Source organism: Vulpes vulpes, chromosome 1, assembly GCF_048418805.1.
Source record: "Vulpes vulpes isolate BD-2025 chromosome 1, VulVul3, whole genome shotgun sequence".
In the NCBI taxonomy this organism is placed as follows: domain Eukaryota; kingdom Metazoa; phylum Chordata; class Mammalia; order Carnivora; family Canidae; genus Vulpes; species Vulpes vulpes.
Window position 1 is genome coordinate 41,154,977 of NC_132780.1, and position 18,998 is coordinate 41,173,974.

General features: G+C 40.0%; 1 protein-coding gene across 12 annotated transcripts in view; it reads left to right on the forward strand.

The window, feature by feature from the left end:
- Positions 1–486: 486 nt before the first annotated feature.
- Positions 487–18,998, forward strand: part of CEP78 (centrosomal protein 78) — a 32,915-nt gene continuing 14,403 nt past the window's right edge. For 5 of the 12 annotated variants that reach the window (XM_026001509.2, XM_026001508.2, XM_026001503.2 and 2 more), the window contains exons 1-12: positions 487–953; positions 4,554–4,726; positions 4,823–4,895; positions 5,928–6,031; positions 7,520–7,694; positions 9,738–9,851; positions 11,174–11,238; positions 11,459–11,570; positions 12,788–12,805; positions 14,025–14,160; positions 15,516–15,561; positions 17,142–17,270. In XM_026001509.2, the coding sequence (XP_025857294.1) occupies positions 701–953; positions 4,554–4,726; positions 4,823–4,895; positions 5,928–6,031; positions 7,520–7,694; positions 9,738–9,851; positions 11,174–11,238; positions 11,459–11,570; positions 12,788–12,805; positions 14,025–14,160; positions 15,516–15,561; positions 17,142–17,270 (1,398 nt within the window). In that variant the 5' untranslated portion in view covers positions 487–700. The remainder of the gene's footprint in view (positions 954–4,553; positions 4,727–4,822; positions 4,896–5,927; positions 6,032–7,519; positions 7,695–9,737; positions 9,852–11,173; positions 11,239–11,458; positions 11,571–12,787; positions 12,806–14,024; positions 14,161–15,515; positions 15,562–17,141; positions 17,271–18,998) is intronic. The other 7 variants (XM_072762738.1, XM_072762755.1, XM_072762761.1 and 4 more) reach the window with 3 other exon arrangements.

Consider the following 18,998-nt stretch of genomic DNA (forward strand, 5'->3'; position numbering starts at 1 on the left):
AGCGGTTACTAGCAATCAACAATTCCGTCCTGAATTCATGGAACTCTTTCCAACACGCCAACAACCGGGTGCGGGAGGCAGAACCAACAGAAGCGAAGGGTGAGCTGTAGAAATTACCATTCAAGGACGGCGGCGGACACCCACTCTAGGCGTTCGCACATCCCACATCCGACGTCCTCTCCCGGGCGGTGCAAGCGCAGACCCCCGTCAGAAGCGCAGACCACCTTCCAAACGCGCTGCTACGTTCACTGCTCACTGCGATTCCACCAGGAAACCCTCCCTCTCCGCAACCCCCCAGTTCTGAGAGCCGCCGACCTTCCGCACCTCCCTCGCCTCCAAGGTCCCGCCTCTCGCCCTCCCGCCCCTTCCTCGCGAGAGGCGGGGCCTGCGTGCTGACGCACGGCGGGCGCGCTGACGCCACGGCGCACCGCCCCCGCAGGCTCCGCCCCCCGCTCCCCGCCCCCTTCCCCCGTCCCCCCGGCGTGAACCGCAGCCCCGCGCCGCGGAAGGCGGTGAGGCGGGCGCCAACGGCCGGCGCCGGGCGGCCGGGGGCGGCGCGGGAGGCCTAGCCGGGGCCGGGGCCGGGACCCTGCGTCTGCGGTCCGAGCCGCCGCTCCTGCGCAGCCGCCGGGCCGTAGGCGACCGGGCGCTCCCGGCGCCAGCGGGCATTGTGTGCGCCGCCCGAGGCCGCCCGCTGGCCATGATCGACTCGGCGAAGCTGCGCCGCGACGGCGCGGCCGACTTCTTCTCGCACTACGAGTACCTGTGCGCGCTGCAGGACTCGGTGCCCCTGCCGTCGGTGCGCGCCTGCCTGCGGGAGGGCGTGCTGGACTTCAACGCCGACCGCCTGCGCGGCGTGGACTGGGCGCCGCTGCTGAGCACGCTCAGGGTCAACAAGGATCTGCCCCTCGTCTCCATCACGAGCTGCTTCCAGCCGTGGCCTGGCGACACAGGTTTGTGGTTCCCGCTCCCCGCCGCCCTCGAGTGGGTGTGGCGCGGCCCGGGCCCGTGCGCCGTCCGCGTGCAGCCCAGCGGCGTGCGGCCTGGATGGGAACCGGCCAGCTCGGGGCCCGGAGCTACCGGGACGCGCTGTGGCTGCGGATGGCCAGCATGCACCCACTCAGCACCCACTCAGCACTCGCAGAGGGCCCTCGGAACAGCTGGGGACATCATTGAGCACTGGACACATACTACCTGGTTTTCCGAATAACGACTTAGGCTGACGGAGCGGATACACCCAGCCTTTTGCTTCATTTCGTTTTGAGTCATATACAGCGCTGTTTTATTTTTTTAGTGACATCATACAGTGTGGATAGAGCACAGACGTGAAGGGAGCCCAGGGCTTGAATTCCAGGACTTCTACCCTGTGTGGCCTGAGCAGGTCACTTTTGCACTACGATCCCCACACTTGTAAAGTGGCATTAAAAACCACTCTTTCCATGGGTTCGTAGAATTAAGTGAGCAGTTTAATAAGAGTGCGCTTGCTGTGCTGAGCCCTGAGTACATGTGTAGAATAGTCACAGAGGGAGAGAGAGGCAGAGACACAGGCAGAGGGAGAAGCAGGCTCCATGCACCGGGAGCCCAACGTGGGATTCGATCCCGGGTCTCCAGGATCGCGCCCTGGGCCAAAGGCAGGCGCTAAACCGCTGGGCCACCCAGGGATCCCCATGTGTAGAATTCTTGAATCACTATATGGTACACCTGAAACTACTATAATATAACATTGTATTCTAGCTGCACTGGAATTTTAATATAATGAGCGTGTAATTTTTACACACACAGCCAAAAAAGAATTAAGCAGATTGTTTGTATGTAAAGTTTCCAGGCACTCAGATGAGCTCAGCCAGCACCAAGCACTGCTGGAGACAAGGCTTCTGCCCTAGAGGATCTCCACCTCTGCTGGGGGAGGCAGCAAGTAAACACAAGCACAGTAGTCAGTGTTCTGGAAGTGACCTCTGGTGCTGCAAAACCCGGAACAGTAGAAGGGAGTGTTCAGGGAAGGCTTCTTGGAGGAGGTGCCTCCTTTCTGAGGAGGATGTGTGGAAGCTTCTCCAATGGCAGGAGGAAATTGCTTGTGCAAAAGTTGGAGAAATACAAGAAAATATGGCAAAACAAAACCACAGGTCTAGAACTTAGAGTTTGAAGAAGGGAGGGCTGAGACTGGAAACCTGGTGGGGACCACCCGGGGAGGGGCCGTGGTTGTCCTATCATGGTTGGTTGGATGTTTGTCCCAAAGGCTGTGGGAGACACTCCAGGACTGAGAGATGGACTTTGGTTTAGAAGCTTGCTCTGCCCTCCTTATGGAAGGCAGTTGATGGGGAGGAGGGTGAATTGTAATCTGAGAACCCCAAATAAGTATAGAAAAGGAGGACTGGGGATCCCTGGGTGGCGCAGCGGTTTGGCACCTGCCTTTGGCCCAGGGCGTGATCCTGGAGACCCAGGATTGAATCCCACGTCGGGCTCCCAGTGCATGGAGCCTGCTTCTCCCTCTGCCTATGTCTCTGCCTCTCTCTCTCTCTGTGACTATCATAAATAAATTTAAAAATTTTTAAAAAATATTAAAAAAAAAGAAAAGAAAAGGAGGACTGGATTTCAGAGATGAAAGGGATGGGATGGATGGGGCCTAGTGACCCATTAGAAGAGGAGGGCAGCAAGCTTGGGTTACAATTTATAGCAGCACCTTACTGTGAGACAGAGCACAGTAAAAGGGGATTGGGGTTGGGGAGAGGATCTCACTTCATCCTTAATGCTTTAAGAGGGCCCTGAGGGGCATACAGTGTATCTGCTAGACATCTCTAGGCTGCAGGTGCAGATCTGGGCCTTATGGGGGAGGGTTTGAAGGTAGAGGAGAAACTGAGGGAACCTACAAAGTTCTAGAAAATCCTAAGCCTGAAAGATATTTTTTAAGATAGACTCACTTGAGTGTGTTTATAAGCTGAGACAAAGTTACAGCACACCAGGAAGATCCAGGAGAGGAAATGGCTACTGATTTGTTTTTTAAAAACCTGAATACTGGGCAGCCCCGGTGGCGCAGCGGTTTAGTGCCGCCTGCAGCCCAGGGCGTGATCCTGGAGACCCTGGATCGAGTCCCACGTCGGGCTCTCTGCATGGAGCCTGCTTCTCCCTCTGCCTGTGTCTCTGCCTCCCTGTGTCTCTATGAATAAATAAATAAAGTATTTAAAAAAAATAAATAAATAAATAAAATAAAAACCTGAATACTTTATGTGCCTGGCCCTTTCCTAGGTTCTGGGTTTCACGTCATCTCTTCTCTCTTCTGCGGAGACATTTCAATGTATCCCCTGGTGAAGAGACGTCAGATTATTCTCTACATCTCATTTAGGTGTAGGAATTGTTCCATGCCTCTGTAGGGACTTGCTTAACCAAAGTAATAACATAGAAATCAGAAGCAATTACAGTTGAAAGGGACCTCAAAGTCAGGATCACTGTACTTAATCTTGCCTAATATTGCACATTAAATGTAAGAAAAATGTATCACAGAGACCATTCTTTTCAGAATCCCTTCACTGAACCTCTGTTTTCTCTTGCACCTAGTGGGCCCAGGTTATAGATTTCAGCCTCCTAGGTTTGCTTCTTTATCCTCACCAGCTTCTTTGCCTACCCGCCTTTTTAAAAAATTTTTATTTATGTATTTTAGAGGGAGCTAGAGAGCACGAGTGGTGGGGTGGGGCAGACGATGAGAAAGAATCAAGCAGACTCCTGAGCCGGGAGCCCGATGTGGGGTTTGATCTCACAACCCCAAGATCATGACCTAGGCTGAAATCAAGAGTCGGGTGCTTAACTGATGCACCCCCATAGGCGTCCCACCTCACCCGCTTCTAGCTGGTGTTGCTGCCTCTGAGCTCAGCTCATCTGCCTGCTGGGCTTCAGTGATCTTCTAAAATGAAAATATATGCCTAAAATAATGCTTGTAATGGATTGTGATGGCACGAGATCCGTGTATGTTGGCTGCACAGCTTGTGTTGTGCACAGAGGATGAAATCTGAGCTGTGCTCAGCCAAGGGCCAAGGGGCTGGTTGGTCCTGAGGAAGGGGAGCTTTTTCTAATTCATCTGATTTAGGTACCTTTTTCTAACCCGCAGAAGCACCCTTACTGTGCCAGTGGTAGCCCTGGTCCTCATCATGTATGAGGTAAAAGCCATGGGCTTGCAGTCCCAGGCTGGCTTTGACCAACCCTGGCCTTTAGTCGTCCCCACCTGCAGTTTTTCCTGTGGCCAGCAGGTGTCAGGCTTGGATGTTTTTGCACTTGGGGGCTCTCTGCTGTTCATGCACCTCCCACCCAGACTATCTGGTCATTCTCTTTCTAGACTCAACTTCAAGGTATCTTGAAGCCATCACTTAGATATAACTTTTTGCTTTCATAGGAACATGCACACATATAGTTTATATTTCTGTATCTCATGTGACTGATATTTTAAGTTTACACGTGTCCCTCCTTAAAGAGGGCTTTAAGGACAGACGTCATTTCTGTACCTTACCACAGAGCAGATGCTCTCTAATGATGATACTATGTATTTTATAATAATTTTGCTTTAGGCTCTGACCGAAGTAAAGTTTGCAGAAGTCGCGTTCCTGCAATAAGAAACAAAGATGTGACCTTCCAGTTATGTAAAGCTCTCAAGTGTTGTTTAAGTGCATCAAGTGCTCTAAAGAACCTGGAGCTAAATGGACTAATGCTAAGAGAGAGAGATTTAACTGTTTTGACAAAGGTAAGCCTTCTCCAATGTGTCTTGCAAACATTGGATATTTGCTTTGAGGGGAAACTAAAGCAATAAACAATTTAACTCTTTTTCTCCCCATTAAAGGGATTGAATAAATCGACTTCTTTGGTACACCTGTCCCTTGCAAATTGCCCAATTGGAGATGGAGGTTTAGAAAGTAAGTTTCGATCTTGTTTAAGTCTCTTCCCATCAGAATGATCTCACATTTCCCTTCATGCATGTTAGTTACTGTCTGTCCCTTTTCTTTCTGGATTATCCCCTATGCTTCTTCAAACTTTGGTCTCGTCTGGCTTGTACACTGAAAGTTTGTTATGCTGGGTACGCTCCAAACTAGTTTTACTTAAGATCATGTTAAGCCACAAGCCACACAAATATATATTATTTTATATTTTCTGTTTTTTGTGTTTATCTTTCTCAAGAAATAATTATGAAGAAGGGAAATAGCAAAATGTAAAGACAAAAAAGTTATCTTTAAATTGTTAAAACATCTGTATACAATCATATTTATATTGTGCACTGCATTATGTACTAAAATTGGAAATGTATGCAAAATGTTTGTGGGAGCATATAAAAGGCCAGCAAATTCAGTTGTGCTTGTGGGGGCATATCATAGAAGTAATCACAGAGAAAAATGATTGTTCATTGGGGTCCTGAAGAGTTAGTGTGTTCACTGTGTCCAATAGTGGTCTGAGCGTGGTAAGGAAAGCTGCATGTTAATTTGAGGGAATTAAGTTTGATGTCTTCTGTCTTATATTGCTCTAGCATATTGCATAGTACCTAATAAAACTGGGTTTATAACTAGCATTTAAATGGAAAAACTGAGTTTGAGCTATATCATTGGAAATGAAAATAGGAGGAGTCAAGTTTTTTTTAGGTTTTCCTTATGTCTCAAAAGATACATAGTACTTTACTGGCTAGTTGGGAATAAAGTTTGCCAGGTTCAAGGTATTCAGTTTTAGCATCTAAATAGAATTAAACTCTTGCTGTAAAATGCAATAGCCCTTTATTGCTGACATATTTTAGAATGCACCAATCCATCAGTTGCCTGGGAACATTGTAGGTAGTGATTTTAAGAACACAGCTATAAACCTCCAGTAGACTCAAGAAAAGCAAATAAGTCAGGATTGACCAGACTGTATAGGCTCTTCATCTTATTGTATCTGTGGTTTTTTTTTTTTTTTCCTTTTAGTTATTTGTCAAGGTATAAAGAACTCTATCACTCTTAAGACAGTAAACTTCACGGGGTGTAATCTGACATGGCAGGGAGCAGATCACATGGCCAAGATCTTAAAGGTGATTTTATGTTTAAACTTTCATGAAAACATTATGTGATTGAAGCACATGAATATTCTGATACGAGATGGCAGATTTTTTTTTTTTTTTTTTTTTGTCTTTTGATACATGTGATTGTAGTTTTAGTTTTGTTGAAAGAATATGACCAGTTTTTAGTTTGGGGTTCTACCACTTAGGAAAGGTAGTCCATTTAATCCTAGGAATAAGAGACTTAATGTATAATACATTATAAATAGTACTTTCATGTATTTTTAGTTCTTGAAAACAGCCCATCACCTGATGTTTATAAATAATTTCTTTAAAACATAGCCATGCCCATTTGCTTACATAGTGGCTGTGGCTGTGTTCCTCCTAGACCAATGGAGTTATATGGTTGCAACAGAAACCTTCCAGTCCACAAAGCTGGAAAATTTACCTTTGAGCCTGTAAAGAACAAGCCCATTGACCCCAGATATAGAAAGTCAAGAGCATGGATTCTGAAGCCAAATAGCCTAGTATCAAATTCCAGCTCTCGGATTTCCTAGCTTGTGACTGTAGACACATGACTTAGCCGGTGTGCTTTATTATAAGGATTAAATGAACTAGTTTGTATAAAATAATGCCTGGCACATAATAAGCACCGTGTAAGCCTTTTGCTGTGATTTCCACTTGTTGCTTTTATAAGTTATTGTTAATAGAAAAATGGCATCAATGCTTTTCCATTTCCATCCAGGTTTTCCCCAAAGCTTTTCCAAAGCTTTTTCCAGCTTTTGGCATAGAAGCTTTGAGTCTTTTGTTGTTTGAGCATGTAATAAGATTTCTTTCTTTTAAAGTCAGTGTTCCCTGTTAAAATATAGAGAACTGGGTATGTCTTTATGACTCTGTCTATGGTTAAAAATCAAACCATCAGTTTCTTGAGGCATGTCAAACTGGCTTTGTCTATTGCCAGCCTCTAAAGTTGGTGGCATACTCTAAAGTAGTGAGATCCATTAAGTTAGAGGAAGAAAATATTAGAACTTCTATATTTATTTTTGCATTGTTTAAAAAGTACTTGTGTAGTTTATACTGTACGTGAAGTATATGTACAGAACTATATATATATAATTTACCAGTAAATAAGATACATGTTACAGAAAGTTCACTTGCAGGATATCCCATCAAGTGTTTGGAAACCACTGGAGGACAGAATGATAGAACTTAGAGCCTCAGCAATAACAGAATTTAGAACCACTTCCCTGACATGGCAGATAAGGAAAATGAAGTTTCTAGAATGTAATTGGTTATCAGAGTTTATGTAACTGATCAGCCACAGGTCTCCCAGTGACTAGAATCTAATCACTGGCATACTAGAACTCAGGTCACTGGACTCCTGAACTAGAATTGACTGTTAAATCTCTCAGGTTATATACTTGGTGTGTGTCTGTAAATCTCCGGCGTAAGCCATCCTCAGTGGTCATACCCTGCTTCCTTATCTGAACGTCTTAATTTCATCCTGTTAAATCATTGAAGTATCAGACCATGAGAAGGCACGAAGAAATCTGGGCTGAGAGTCTTCGTTACAGGAGACCTGATCTGGACTGTATGGCTGGTTTGAGGCGCATTACCTTGAATTGCAACACACTCATCGGTGACCTTGGTGCAAGTGCTTTTGCAGAATCTCTCAGTGAGGATTTATGGCTTAGAGGTAAATTCTAAAATGGAAAATAATGAATTTTTAAATGTCCAGTATGTGTAGCTTTTGCCTTGATACCATTGTCATAGGATTTTTTTTTAAAGCCTTATTTTGTCTAAGACCATTTATTGTGCTTTTAAGCTTTTCTGGGAGTTGCACATATTCTTTCTAGAAAATACAGAGTAACAAGAAAATAAAATTACCCATAATCTTAATACCCAGACGTAATCACTGTTCATTTTGCTGTACTTCTATTTGTTTTTCTATTAATATGTTCGTACACTTCAGAGACTAAGTGGACTCACAGTACATTTAAAATTTCATGTTCTTTTCTTACTTAATCATGTATCCTGTGGTTCTCCATTATATTGATGTGCAGCAGTTTAATCCTTCTTTGCAATTAGGTTTACACAGTTTGTATTTTTCCTATTGGGAACAATTATGTAGTGAACACATTATACATGTATCTGTGACCATTTGTACTAGTTCTATAGATTAAGTTACTAAAAGTGGAAGGACTTTATAATGTGATGTATTTTTAAGACTTTTGTTGCATGTTGCCAAATTACCATTCAGGAATCCTGTGCCAATTTATGATCCACCTTAACAGTCTATGAGGCCTCTCCCCTCACAAAGGCTGGCTTGTGTCACTTTTAAAAACTGTAAAACTACAAAAGTGAGTAGCCCTCCTTTTTTTTTTTTTTAATTTATTTATTCATGAGAGAGAGAGAGAGAGAGAGAGAGAGATTGGCAGAGACACAGGCAGAGGGAGAAGCAGGCTCTAATGCAGGGAGCCTGACGTGGGACTCGATCCCAGGACCCCAGAACCACGCCCTGGGCCAAAGGCAGGTGCTAAACCCAGGGATCCCCAGCCCTCCTTTTTTTAATGCAAGTGGGATTACTCCAAATTTTATAGCTTTTTTCATTTAATAGAGTATGAGCTTCTTATTTTAATAATAGGAGCGTCTTGATAAGTCAGTGCATTTACATCTGCCACATCATTTTTAGTGACTGCCCCATTATATAAATATGCCATAGGACACTCAGCTTATTCATTCTTGCTAGATATATGAGCTATTTGCAGTTTTTCATTGCTAAAAACAGTACTCTGATAACACATTCTTGCCTACGTCTCTTTATTTTCTTGGGTTAAATTCTTAGAGAGTTGCTGGGAACAATCTCATGAGTGGTAAGAGTTTGTAAGGATCGCATCACATTGTTTCCATATATCTGGCTTATTTCTCTGTGTCATGGGGTTTTAAAAGACCCCAGTAACTTTAATATAATGGTTTACACAACACTTTTTAAAAAGGGCTTATATGAGTCAACACTTATATAATATTTTTTATACCTGTACTTTTATGATAATCCCTTTGGTTTAAATGAATAGGTGCTTCGACCTCAGAACTACTAGTGTTGATGATCATTCCTTCTGTTCTTAAACCTTTTAAGGAGAGTGTTCTTAACTATCTTTCTTTCATGAAAAGTTCTTAGCGTATGTTCCCTATTCACACATTCTTTGGATTTGTTATTATATACATCCTCTTAGACTTCTTTATCTTTTTTCTTCTAAAACTAGCAATTATTGCATATCTGCTATTTTGCTTTTTTTTTAACTTTATTTTGCTAGTTTTAAGAGTGATTTGGAACTCAAGATCATATCAAAAGAATGCAGCATGGTTTCTGAGCTCCACCTAGGTTTTGCATATAAGCTTTACACTGCCACTAGTATCCTTGCTGATGATGAACTGAGCTTCGTTTTGTGATTTTTTTTTCACTCATAAACCATATAGTTACTCTTCAACACATTGTAAAATATGCTGGGTGACTTATGAGTACTAATAACAGGATAATCATGGCACATCCAAGAATATCTTATTGGATTTTGTATTATGGATGTATGTATACTTTTCTGTTTTTATTTTTTCAATACCCAAGATTAAAAACCTACCATGACTTCTTGTACAGAAACCTCACACGCATGAATACGTGAAAATTGTCTGTATGTTAAATCTGTGTAGAGGTGGCAAGTGACCTTTTGTCTTTCATTGAAAGCACTTGACCTGCAGCAGTGTGGCCTCACCAATGAAGGAGCAAAGGCTTTACTAAGGACCCTTGAAACCAATAGAACTCTGGTCATTCTGGATATAAGAAAAAACCCACTCGTTGGTATGTCACACCTTTTTTAAATTGATTAACAAATAGCAAAACAAAGAATTTGTTCATGTGTTGATGGTTTCTAAAATCTAATGTGTTTGCTTTCCTAATATTATACTTTCCTAATCTTGTACTTCCCTTGTGTTTTTAGCAGATAATTTACTAATGAAAATGAGTTATATTTGTAAATTGCTCTTGGTTGCCACTCTGACTGGACAAGGTGAACCTAGATAATGAGCTAGCTTCCCCCAAGAGAATAATTTCCTTCCCTGGAACCTCGGCATTCCTGGAAAGAGCATTTCATTCATTTCTCAGTTTAGCAAGTAATTTTTGAATCCTTTCTGTGTTCCAGACACAGGCTTTAGGCACTGGGAATGTAGCAGTGAATTGGATAGACAAAAAGCCTTACCTTGGTGGTGCTTGCATTCTAGTGGAGGAGTTCAGGTAGAAATGAGGGAGCAGATAAATGGTGTAATTTTAGAAAGCAGAAAGTATGGAAACACCCTAAAATAAAGACCCTGAGGGGGCCAGTAGGGCTCTGTTAGATTATGTCAGGGGACCGCTTCACCAGAGAAATGACTTTTGAGGGGAAAGCTGAATGAAGAGAGTGGCAGGCCATGGGAGACCTGGAGGAAGCACTTTCTGGGATCAGGAGGCCATGCGTACACAGGCACATAGGTGACAGGGTGGATGGAGTGTTTAAGGAAAAGCATGGAGGCCACCATGGCCAGAGCACTGAGAGGGGGAGAGCATGACATGAAGTGAGGTCATGGAAGGTTGGAACTGGTGAAGTGGTTGAATTCAGGTTGCGTTTTGAGGGTGTAGCTAATAAGCCTTGTAGATAGATCAGGTGTGGGGTATGAAGGAAATAGTAATAAAGAAGTAAGTCCTGGATGAGAAGGCATACAGTGGGTTGGTACCACTCACTGTGAAAAGGGAGTCTAAGAAGAGGAGCGGCTTTGAGAGAATGTCGGGACTTTGGTTTGATGGTTAGGTGCCCCTTAGGTATTTAAGCATCTGGACAGTGCCCAGACTCTCTGTTTTCTATCCAAAGATATCCAAAGCCACATTAGACCCAAAGTATTTAGATTTGATCTTTGCTGCTGCCAAAAGAGTAGTCATTGTGGGCAATATGGGAGGGGGCATGGTTTCATCTTAGGTTTTTGAGCAAGAAATTAGAATACTCAAAAGAGGGAAATAGATATATAATTACATAATGTGAGGTTTATATTTAATTTTATGTGAAAAGCATCAATTAGTTGGTATTTGTTTTTAAATGGGAGTAGCCAATTGTTGGGAAGCAATTACTATAATTTCAATTTACTTTACTTTAGATCATTCTGTGATGAAAGCAGTTATCAAAAAAGTTCTCCAGAATGGAAGGAGTGCCAAGTCAGAGGTAACATGTTGTAGTTCTCTAGGAAGAATTTTTCTTTAATTGGGTGTTTTTCTTTTTTTTTTTTTTTCCCCTAATAAAATAAAACTATCAAGGCTCTTTTCTGTCATCTTAAATCAATTCAACACAAATGGCTTTTCTCAAAATTCTGTAATTTCCAATTGAGATCAAATCCTTATAAACTACCTGTAACTGAAATGATTATTTATTATTTCTCTTCCAGTACCAGTGGATAACCTCTCCATCAGTAAAGGAACCATTCAAAAATGCTAGACAGAAAAAGAGAACTATAATTTTGGGAAGTGGTCGGAAAGGGAAGGCTACTATTCGAATTGGTAACTCTTTCTCTCCTGGCTTTTTAACACCACTAGAATTTATGCCCCATATGTACTCCAATGTGCTAAAATCGGAAACTCTTCCCATTATATGATACTGATGGTGACAACCAATATTAATCACATGCATATCAGAAGGACTGTAAATGTTCTGATACAGATTTTGAGAATTTGTAGAATGTAGAAACAATTTTAAAAAGAGATGCTAATATTTCCTTTTTTTTTTTTTTAATTAACCAACTCTGTTTTCATAAAAAAGTTCGTTATTTTGAATGTATTTCTTGGTTAAGATTTTCATTTTTTCTTCCTGCATCTATTAACATAGACAGCATAGGTACACAGGTGACAGGATGGAATGTTGACATAATTCAACATAGCTGGAATATAATTTGCCATTTTTCTTCTTTTACTTCATTTTAAATTAAAATTCTATATGATTCATACTTTTTAATGTATTCACAAGGTTTTATTGAGCTGATCAGTCCATTTTTTAAATTGGTAAGAAATTTGGGGCACCTGGCTGGCTCAGTTGGTAGAACATGCAATTCTCAATCTCAGGGTGATGAGTTCAAACTCACCTTGGGTGTGGGGCCTACGATAGATAGATAGATAGATAGATAGATAGATAGATAGATAGATAGATAGATAGATAGAGAATTCAAAATAACCTAAATATTCTGTAATTTTTTTAATGGTATTGTAGACATTTTCATAAATACAATTTCTTATTTTACTATTAAAAGATAATGTTTTTGATTCTCCATTAACTTGTTTGGTCAACAAATATTAAATATAAGTTGAGAGTATTAACTCAAAAGCTTAACAATTTTTTCTACCAATTTTTATTTTAGAACTGATATTTTAGTAGTCAAATAGTATATACAAAGAGGTTGAGATTTGTTGATGTCACACTAATTATATATTATTATTAAAAGTTTACACCATGTGTGAAACGTTCCTAGAACTCAGTTGGTATTTTGATAAAATATTAGGAATAGAAATATATATATGTAGGTAAAATGCACATTTATTATATTGTGTTTTCTGTAATTTTAGTACCTGGTAGTATATAATAAGACTTCATGGAATGAAAATAAAGAAAATATTCTTCTTAGTATGATTAAACAAAGTGGAAATGTGACTGAAGTTAATATAAGCTCACTGAGCTATTTTAAGAGTAATTTTATTTCTTGGGCTTTTTTTTGTATTTGCCTCAGTTATATGGAGACATAGAGGTAAGCCAAATCAGAGTCTGGCTATATAGGTAGATCCAGGTGAGTATAGGGGTTAAATAATTGTGTGAGTTGTGTCACATTCATATGGTAATCATGTGGGCAGAAAGAAGACCAGAACTTTAATGGGAATTTTATCTCCTAATAAGTGTGAACTCTTTTGGATTTAATTACAAATGGCATTAGCATTATTTTCTTGAAAGTAAAGGGAAAGGTATACACATATAAACACATGTGTAAGAACATTTTTTCCTTGAGATTATATTAAAAAACAAAATATAGCACAAGATGAATGAAGCTTCGATGTATTTTAAGAGGCGTACAAATTTATCCAGAGAAACACACAGGGTCATGTGGTGATTATCAATAAGCTACACTATATGAAGTATTGGCCCTCTATGACCCCATATGTGCTTTATATCTCATGCTATCCTAGTGCTGCTAAGGTAGTGTCATAAAATAGATTAGAAGAATAAATATAACAAACCTGTATTACTTCTTTTCAGTAAGAGAAAAAATATTTAAATGTCAGTTTCAATATTTTGACATTTTTAAATGTCAATATATGGTTTGTTTTAAGTCAAGTATATTAGCATGTAAGTCTAGTTATTGCTACTAAATATTTCATATAAGGATACTTGACACTTTAGTATTGAAATGTAGGCTAAGTCTCCATATCTTGCTTTTTTATCCAATGGGTTTTGTTTTTTTGTTTTCTAAATGAAATCAAATAAGCAATGAAAGTTGATTTATAGAGGGTAACCTGCCATTTAGCAACTTTCAGTCCTGTTACTTTATTTTTATACAGAGAAATTAATTTTAAATGGAACTTCTGGTCTTGAAAATTCAGATTCTCTTTGGCGGAAATCATGGATGTTATCAGTGTTTCTCTTTGAAATCCAGAAATACCAAAGATATTCTGAGATTCAATCAACTGAGTGTTCATTCTCTGGGATATAGTTTTTATTTACTTTTGCATGTTTTGCACATCTCATATACTTATATTTTAGTTAAAATGGTAATCTATGACTATATGAAAACTTTTATTTTTAAGCATTGCTAGCCTATGTAAAAGCATTTTTACAAAATGATTCTTTTATTAATGGCCTTGCATCACTGACAGGTGCCTGTTTTATTCTTTTAAAAATGTGAACATGTGAGGATTGCTCTGTCACCATTTAGTGCATCTTGATTTTTTCCTTTAATGCTTTCGCAAACATAGGAGTGACCACAAAGAAACCTGTAAGTAATGGAAGAATACACTCCCTTGGTAAAGAATATTATGCTCCTGAACCTCTCCCTCCTGGCGTGTCTGGTTACCTGCCTTGGCGCACAGCGGAACGTGCAAACAGGAGCAGGTGGAGTATATTTATTCCCTGTCTTTTGTCATTCCGACATTTTCATATTGGAGCTTCCATTTTGTGGGAGGTCTCTAGTAGTTTCTATAGCGGAAAAACAATAACTCACACGTAGCTTCTGCCTAATGAGTCCTCGAAGGAGGAAAAACAAAAAAAATAATTATAATTGGGAGTTATTTCCTTAAGTGTCACAACAAATGTAACCTTGTGGGTGTCCGGAGAAGATAAAATTACCTCCACTTACACAGGTGAGAAAGGTGTCATTAGAGGTGGGTGTAATTGAGCCAGGCCCTACATGCAAAAGGAGGAACTTGGATATATAAGAAAAAGGGAAGACATTTTAGGCATGGGGAATAGTTTAGTGCACAATGGATGGGGAGTATGGATTATACTTAGTCTAACTCAGTCAACTGGCTTAATTCATTTTAGTGAATCAGATTTAGGAAATCAAGTGAGATTTAAGAACCTTTAGCTGATTACTTACCCAGGGGGTTAGCTGTGCATAGCAATTTTTATCCTAGAAGTATAAAAGTCTCTTTAAATGGTCGAACTATAATTTTAGGCCTGCTGAGTGAATTTGTTTGCTATAGGTTATTTTCAAGTAACTTACTTGGTAGTATTCAAGAAATTGGGGTTAATAATTGCTTAAGAAAACAAAGAATTGATTTTAAAGAAGACTTGAGGCAGGTACTATGTAAAATAACTGTCCGGTCACTCACATTGAATTGATGAATATACTCTCCATTGCAGATGATGATGTGAATTATTATTGCATAAACTCTAGTTCCCAGGCCCCAGTCTTTGCATTTTAGGTTTATGACTTTGTGATTCCATATCTTCTTTTTATGACACTTACTAATCAAGACCGTTCTGATCACAAAGAGTTGTCAATTGGAGAGTGATTATCGGTCAAAGAAGTTAGATTGGATTCGAAACCATCTTAAACATAGAAAGTGAGAGCGCCCCTCAGCAGTTCAGAGTTATGACAAACTAGTCTGCTAAATCCTGTTCAATTTTCTCCATAGCATAGCCTCCCAGATCCATATTTTGAACTTACTTATATTTATACGCAATTTATATGTTTTTTTTTTAAGATTTTATTTATTGATTGATGGGAGACATAGGCAGAGGGAGAAGCAGGCTCCCTGTGGGGAGACCACTGCGGGACTCAATCCCAGGACCCCGGGATCATGACCTGAGCCAAAGGCAGATGCTCAACCACTGAGCCACCCAGGTGTCCCCATATGTATTATTAATAGTATTGCTGTACATAATGCTAGCAAATTTTGTTAAAACTGGTGTTAACTGGTGATGTTCACATCAAAGTATAACTTAATTTGTTGATATTTCTTTAGGGGTTTTCCATTAATCAAAACTCGTGATGTATATAATCATATGCAGGTACGTAGTTCTTATATTTACAATATATAGGTTAAATGGAAAAGACGGGAGGGTATTGTCTTTGTTTTTCAAACTATGCAGAGCCTTACAGGAAACATTTCCCTCTCTGAAATCAATTTATAATTTGTCTGGTTGCTATCCCAATGACACTATGGGTATGTGGGTATGACACATGCTGGGGACCTTGTGGTTTCATCTGTAAACAGGGAAGTCATTTCTCAGAGTCCATATATCCTCTGTTACCCAGTGAAATGAATTTGACTTCCATTATGGACCCAACACATGGAGCTGTCATTCTCAGGCATGTCCTTATGTTTTCAAGAAAGGTTATTTGAGTTATCATTCTCAGGCATGTCCTTATGTTTTCAAGAAAGGTATAAGTTCCAGATCCCAAAGGCAAAATAAAGAAGCCAGTCCCAGAGTATACATACTCCTGTCCTACTGCCTCATGGTCTTTGAACCATCCAGTCCCATCAGAATGTCAGGTTCTCCTTCCACATTGTCCTGGGAGACTGCATAGTTGCTCTGAGTAAGGAAACATTGCTGGATTGAGAGAATAGCATCCCAGATGTGAGCCATGCCCCCTGCATGCCCAGAAGAAGGGCCGTGCACCTCATTCTACCATTGGGATTTTCCTGTACTGTGGGATTTATTGCCCGTGGTTGAAATGATGTCTTAGTGACTTGTCTTCTGTGCAGTTGTATAATCCCAGCATTCCCCTTTTTGACCTACTATAGACTTTGTATGGGTTTGTGATCAGGTCAGTTTTCAAATGTTTGGAAACAACAAACAACATACTGAACTACATACATTCCAGTGACAGCGAAACTTGACAGAATTATATGACCATTACAGTAGTTTGGGTTTAAGGTAGCCTAAGGATGATATAATGAGGTCTTTTGTTTTTTTAAAGATTTTATTTATTTATTCATGATAGTCACACAGAGAGAGAGAGAGAGAGGCAGAGACAGGCAGAGGGAGAAGCAGGCTCCATGCACCGGGAGCCCGATGTGGGATTCGATCCCGGGTCTCCAGGATCGCGCCCCGGCCAAAGGCAGGCGCCAAACCGCTGTGCCACCCAGGGATCCCTATACTGAGGTTTTTGATGGGTTGGTTTTAGCTGTGTATTGTGTCTTATTTTTTTTAATTTTCATGTTTTTTTTTTCTGTTAGATACGTTGGCTTCTAATTATTCTTCTAATTCTTATCAGTCCCCTCCTGATGAATTTTCCTCCAAAAACTAAATTTACTTCCAGACTTTTTGTGCCTGACAGTGGAAAATAAATTTCTCATCTGCAGTATAAAGTTGATCTGAGAAAAGTGTTTTCCCTGGCTCCTCACTTGGTTTATGTGAAGGAAAGTTAATAAAATAATATGGATGATTCCTAATAATAATCTTAACGAGAGAATTCTATACAGTGACAGCAAAAATAAGTCACTGTCATTTTACTTTGTCATTGCTTGTTTTAAACTAAGCAGTGGAGGACATTTATAAATAATGACTTGATACCCCAGATCACATTTGTTAAATGTCTTGTAATATTTGGTATCTTTTCTACAACTTTGTCTTCTTTTTCTAAGCAATCGGATTTTCCTGTTACTGTGACAGTGGAGAGTCCTTCCTCCTCAGAAATTGAAGAGGTCGACGATTCTTCTGAAAGTGTTCAAGAAGAACCTGAGAAAACCAGTTTAAAACAAGAAGCACTACAGGTACTAAAGTTACCATTTTAAAGATCCAGAAATTATCTTTCAATGGTGGTAGTTATTGGGCAGAAATCTGATTATGGCACTGGATGAGCTTGCACATGGGTTCTGTCTTCCCCTCAATAATTCTTTGGCTGTCTAAGTCAAGAGTAGACATTTGAATTCTGAGAAATAAAAATCAAAACATGTCAACAGTAATATATTTTCTTTTCCTTAAGATGATAGACTATTAGACGTAGGGAGAACCTATTAAGGTTGATCATTAGATATGATCATTAGATGAACTCAAGGAAACGGAGTTCTGAATGAACGTAGTCAGTGGATTCAGTGCACTTACTGTATGTAAAGACCAGGAAATTGGCAATCCTAGCTGAATTATCTTTTTGTTAAAAGGAAAATACAATTTCATTTTTTATAAGCATAAAGTTGAAAATAAGGTTTTGGTGTTGACATTCTCCCTTCCCAAAATAAGAAAACTCAAGAACCTATGTTAGATTAATAGCCTAATCTAGGGTGTTATATTGCCTAATAAACCTGATCTCTAGACAAGGGTATTTGGGGGCTCCCTTTTATAATTGACTGCCTGCCTCTTTACACGTAAGAGAAGCCAATCAGTCATGAGCTTCCAGGAAGCTTTCTGCTCTCCTTCCTAGGTAGAAAACAACCATGATTTGCCTGAGAGTTGAGTAGAGCATACAACCTGACAGGGGAGAAAAAAAAGTAAAACAGATACCTGGTAGGACCACGGACTATTTGATGTTAGTGTCTCTCAACCGAAAACAACAAAATGTAAATATCAGTTTTGACAACATAAAAGCTGATTGTGAAAGGTAAACGAGAGGTAGAAAGAAGGGAAAAAGACATGAATGTCTTCATTTCCCAAAATGGGGTGTTGAGAGAGTTTATGGTTGATAAACAATACAGACTTTTAAGAATACCACTGCAAGTGGAAGAGGTCATGACCAGTGGAAAAACTACTGGTGGTGTGACTTCACTGAGAGTAGTGGTCATAGGAAAAAGTGTAGTTAAACTAATATTTATTGAAGTAGGAAATTAATGTCTAAAATTTCATCATGACATGAACACATAAGTTTGGAAATGGAGAAGAATTAAAAATAAGAATGGCTAAAGCCTCATTAAGAAAGGAAATCCAGGAGCACCTGGGTGGCTTAGAGGTTGAGTGTCTGCCTTCAGCTCAGAATGTGATCCCAGGGTCCCAGGATCGAGTCCCACATCTGGCTTCCCATAGGAGCCTGCTTCTCCCTCTGCCTAGGTCTCTACCTCTCTGTCTCTCTCATGAATAAATAAGTAAAATCTTAAAAAAAAAAAAAAAAGAAAAGAAAAAAGAAATCCATACAGCTAATAAACATAGAAAAGTGTCCAATCTCATTTACTCTAATTAGAGAAAAATGAACTAAAGCCAATATGAAATCCCTATATTCCAATCACATTAACAAAAAGAAGTCTGATAACAGGAATCCTAGACCTGGAAAATAATAGGAATCTCACACCCTCTGCTTATACGGGCATATAAATTGACAGAACTACTTTGGAAAGCCTTCAGCATTGTTTATCAGCTGAAAGTGTATAAATACCCTGTGACCGGATGAGTTTTCCTCTCCCCTGCCCACCCAGTATATGTACTAGAATAGTACCAGTACTAGAATAGAATAGATTCTATTACACTATTATGGAATAGTATAATAGAATACTACTGGAATACTACTAGCTGGT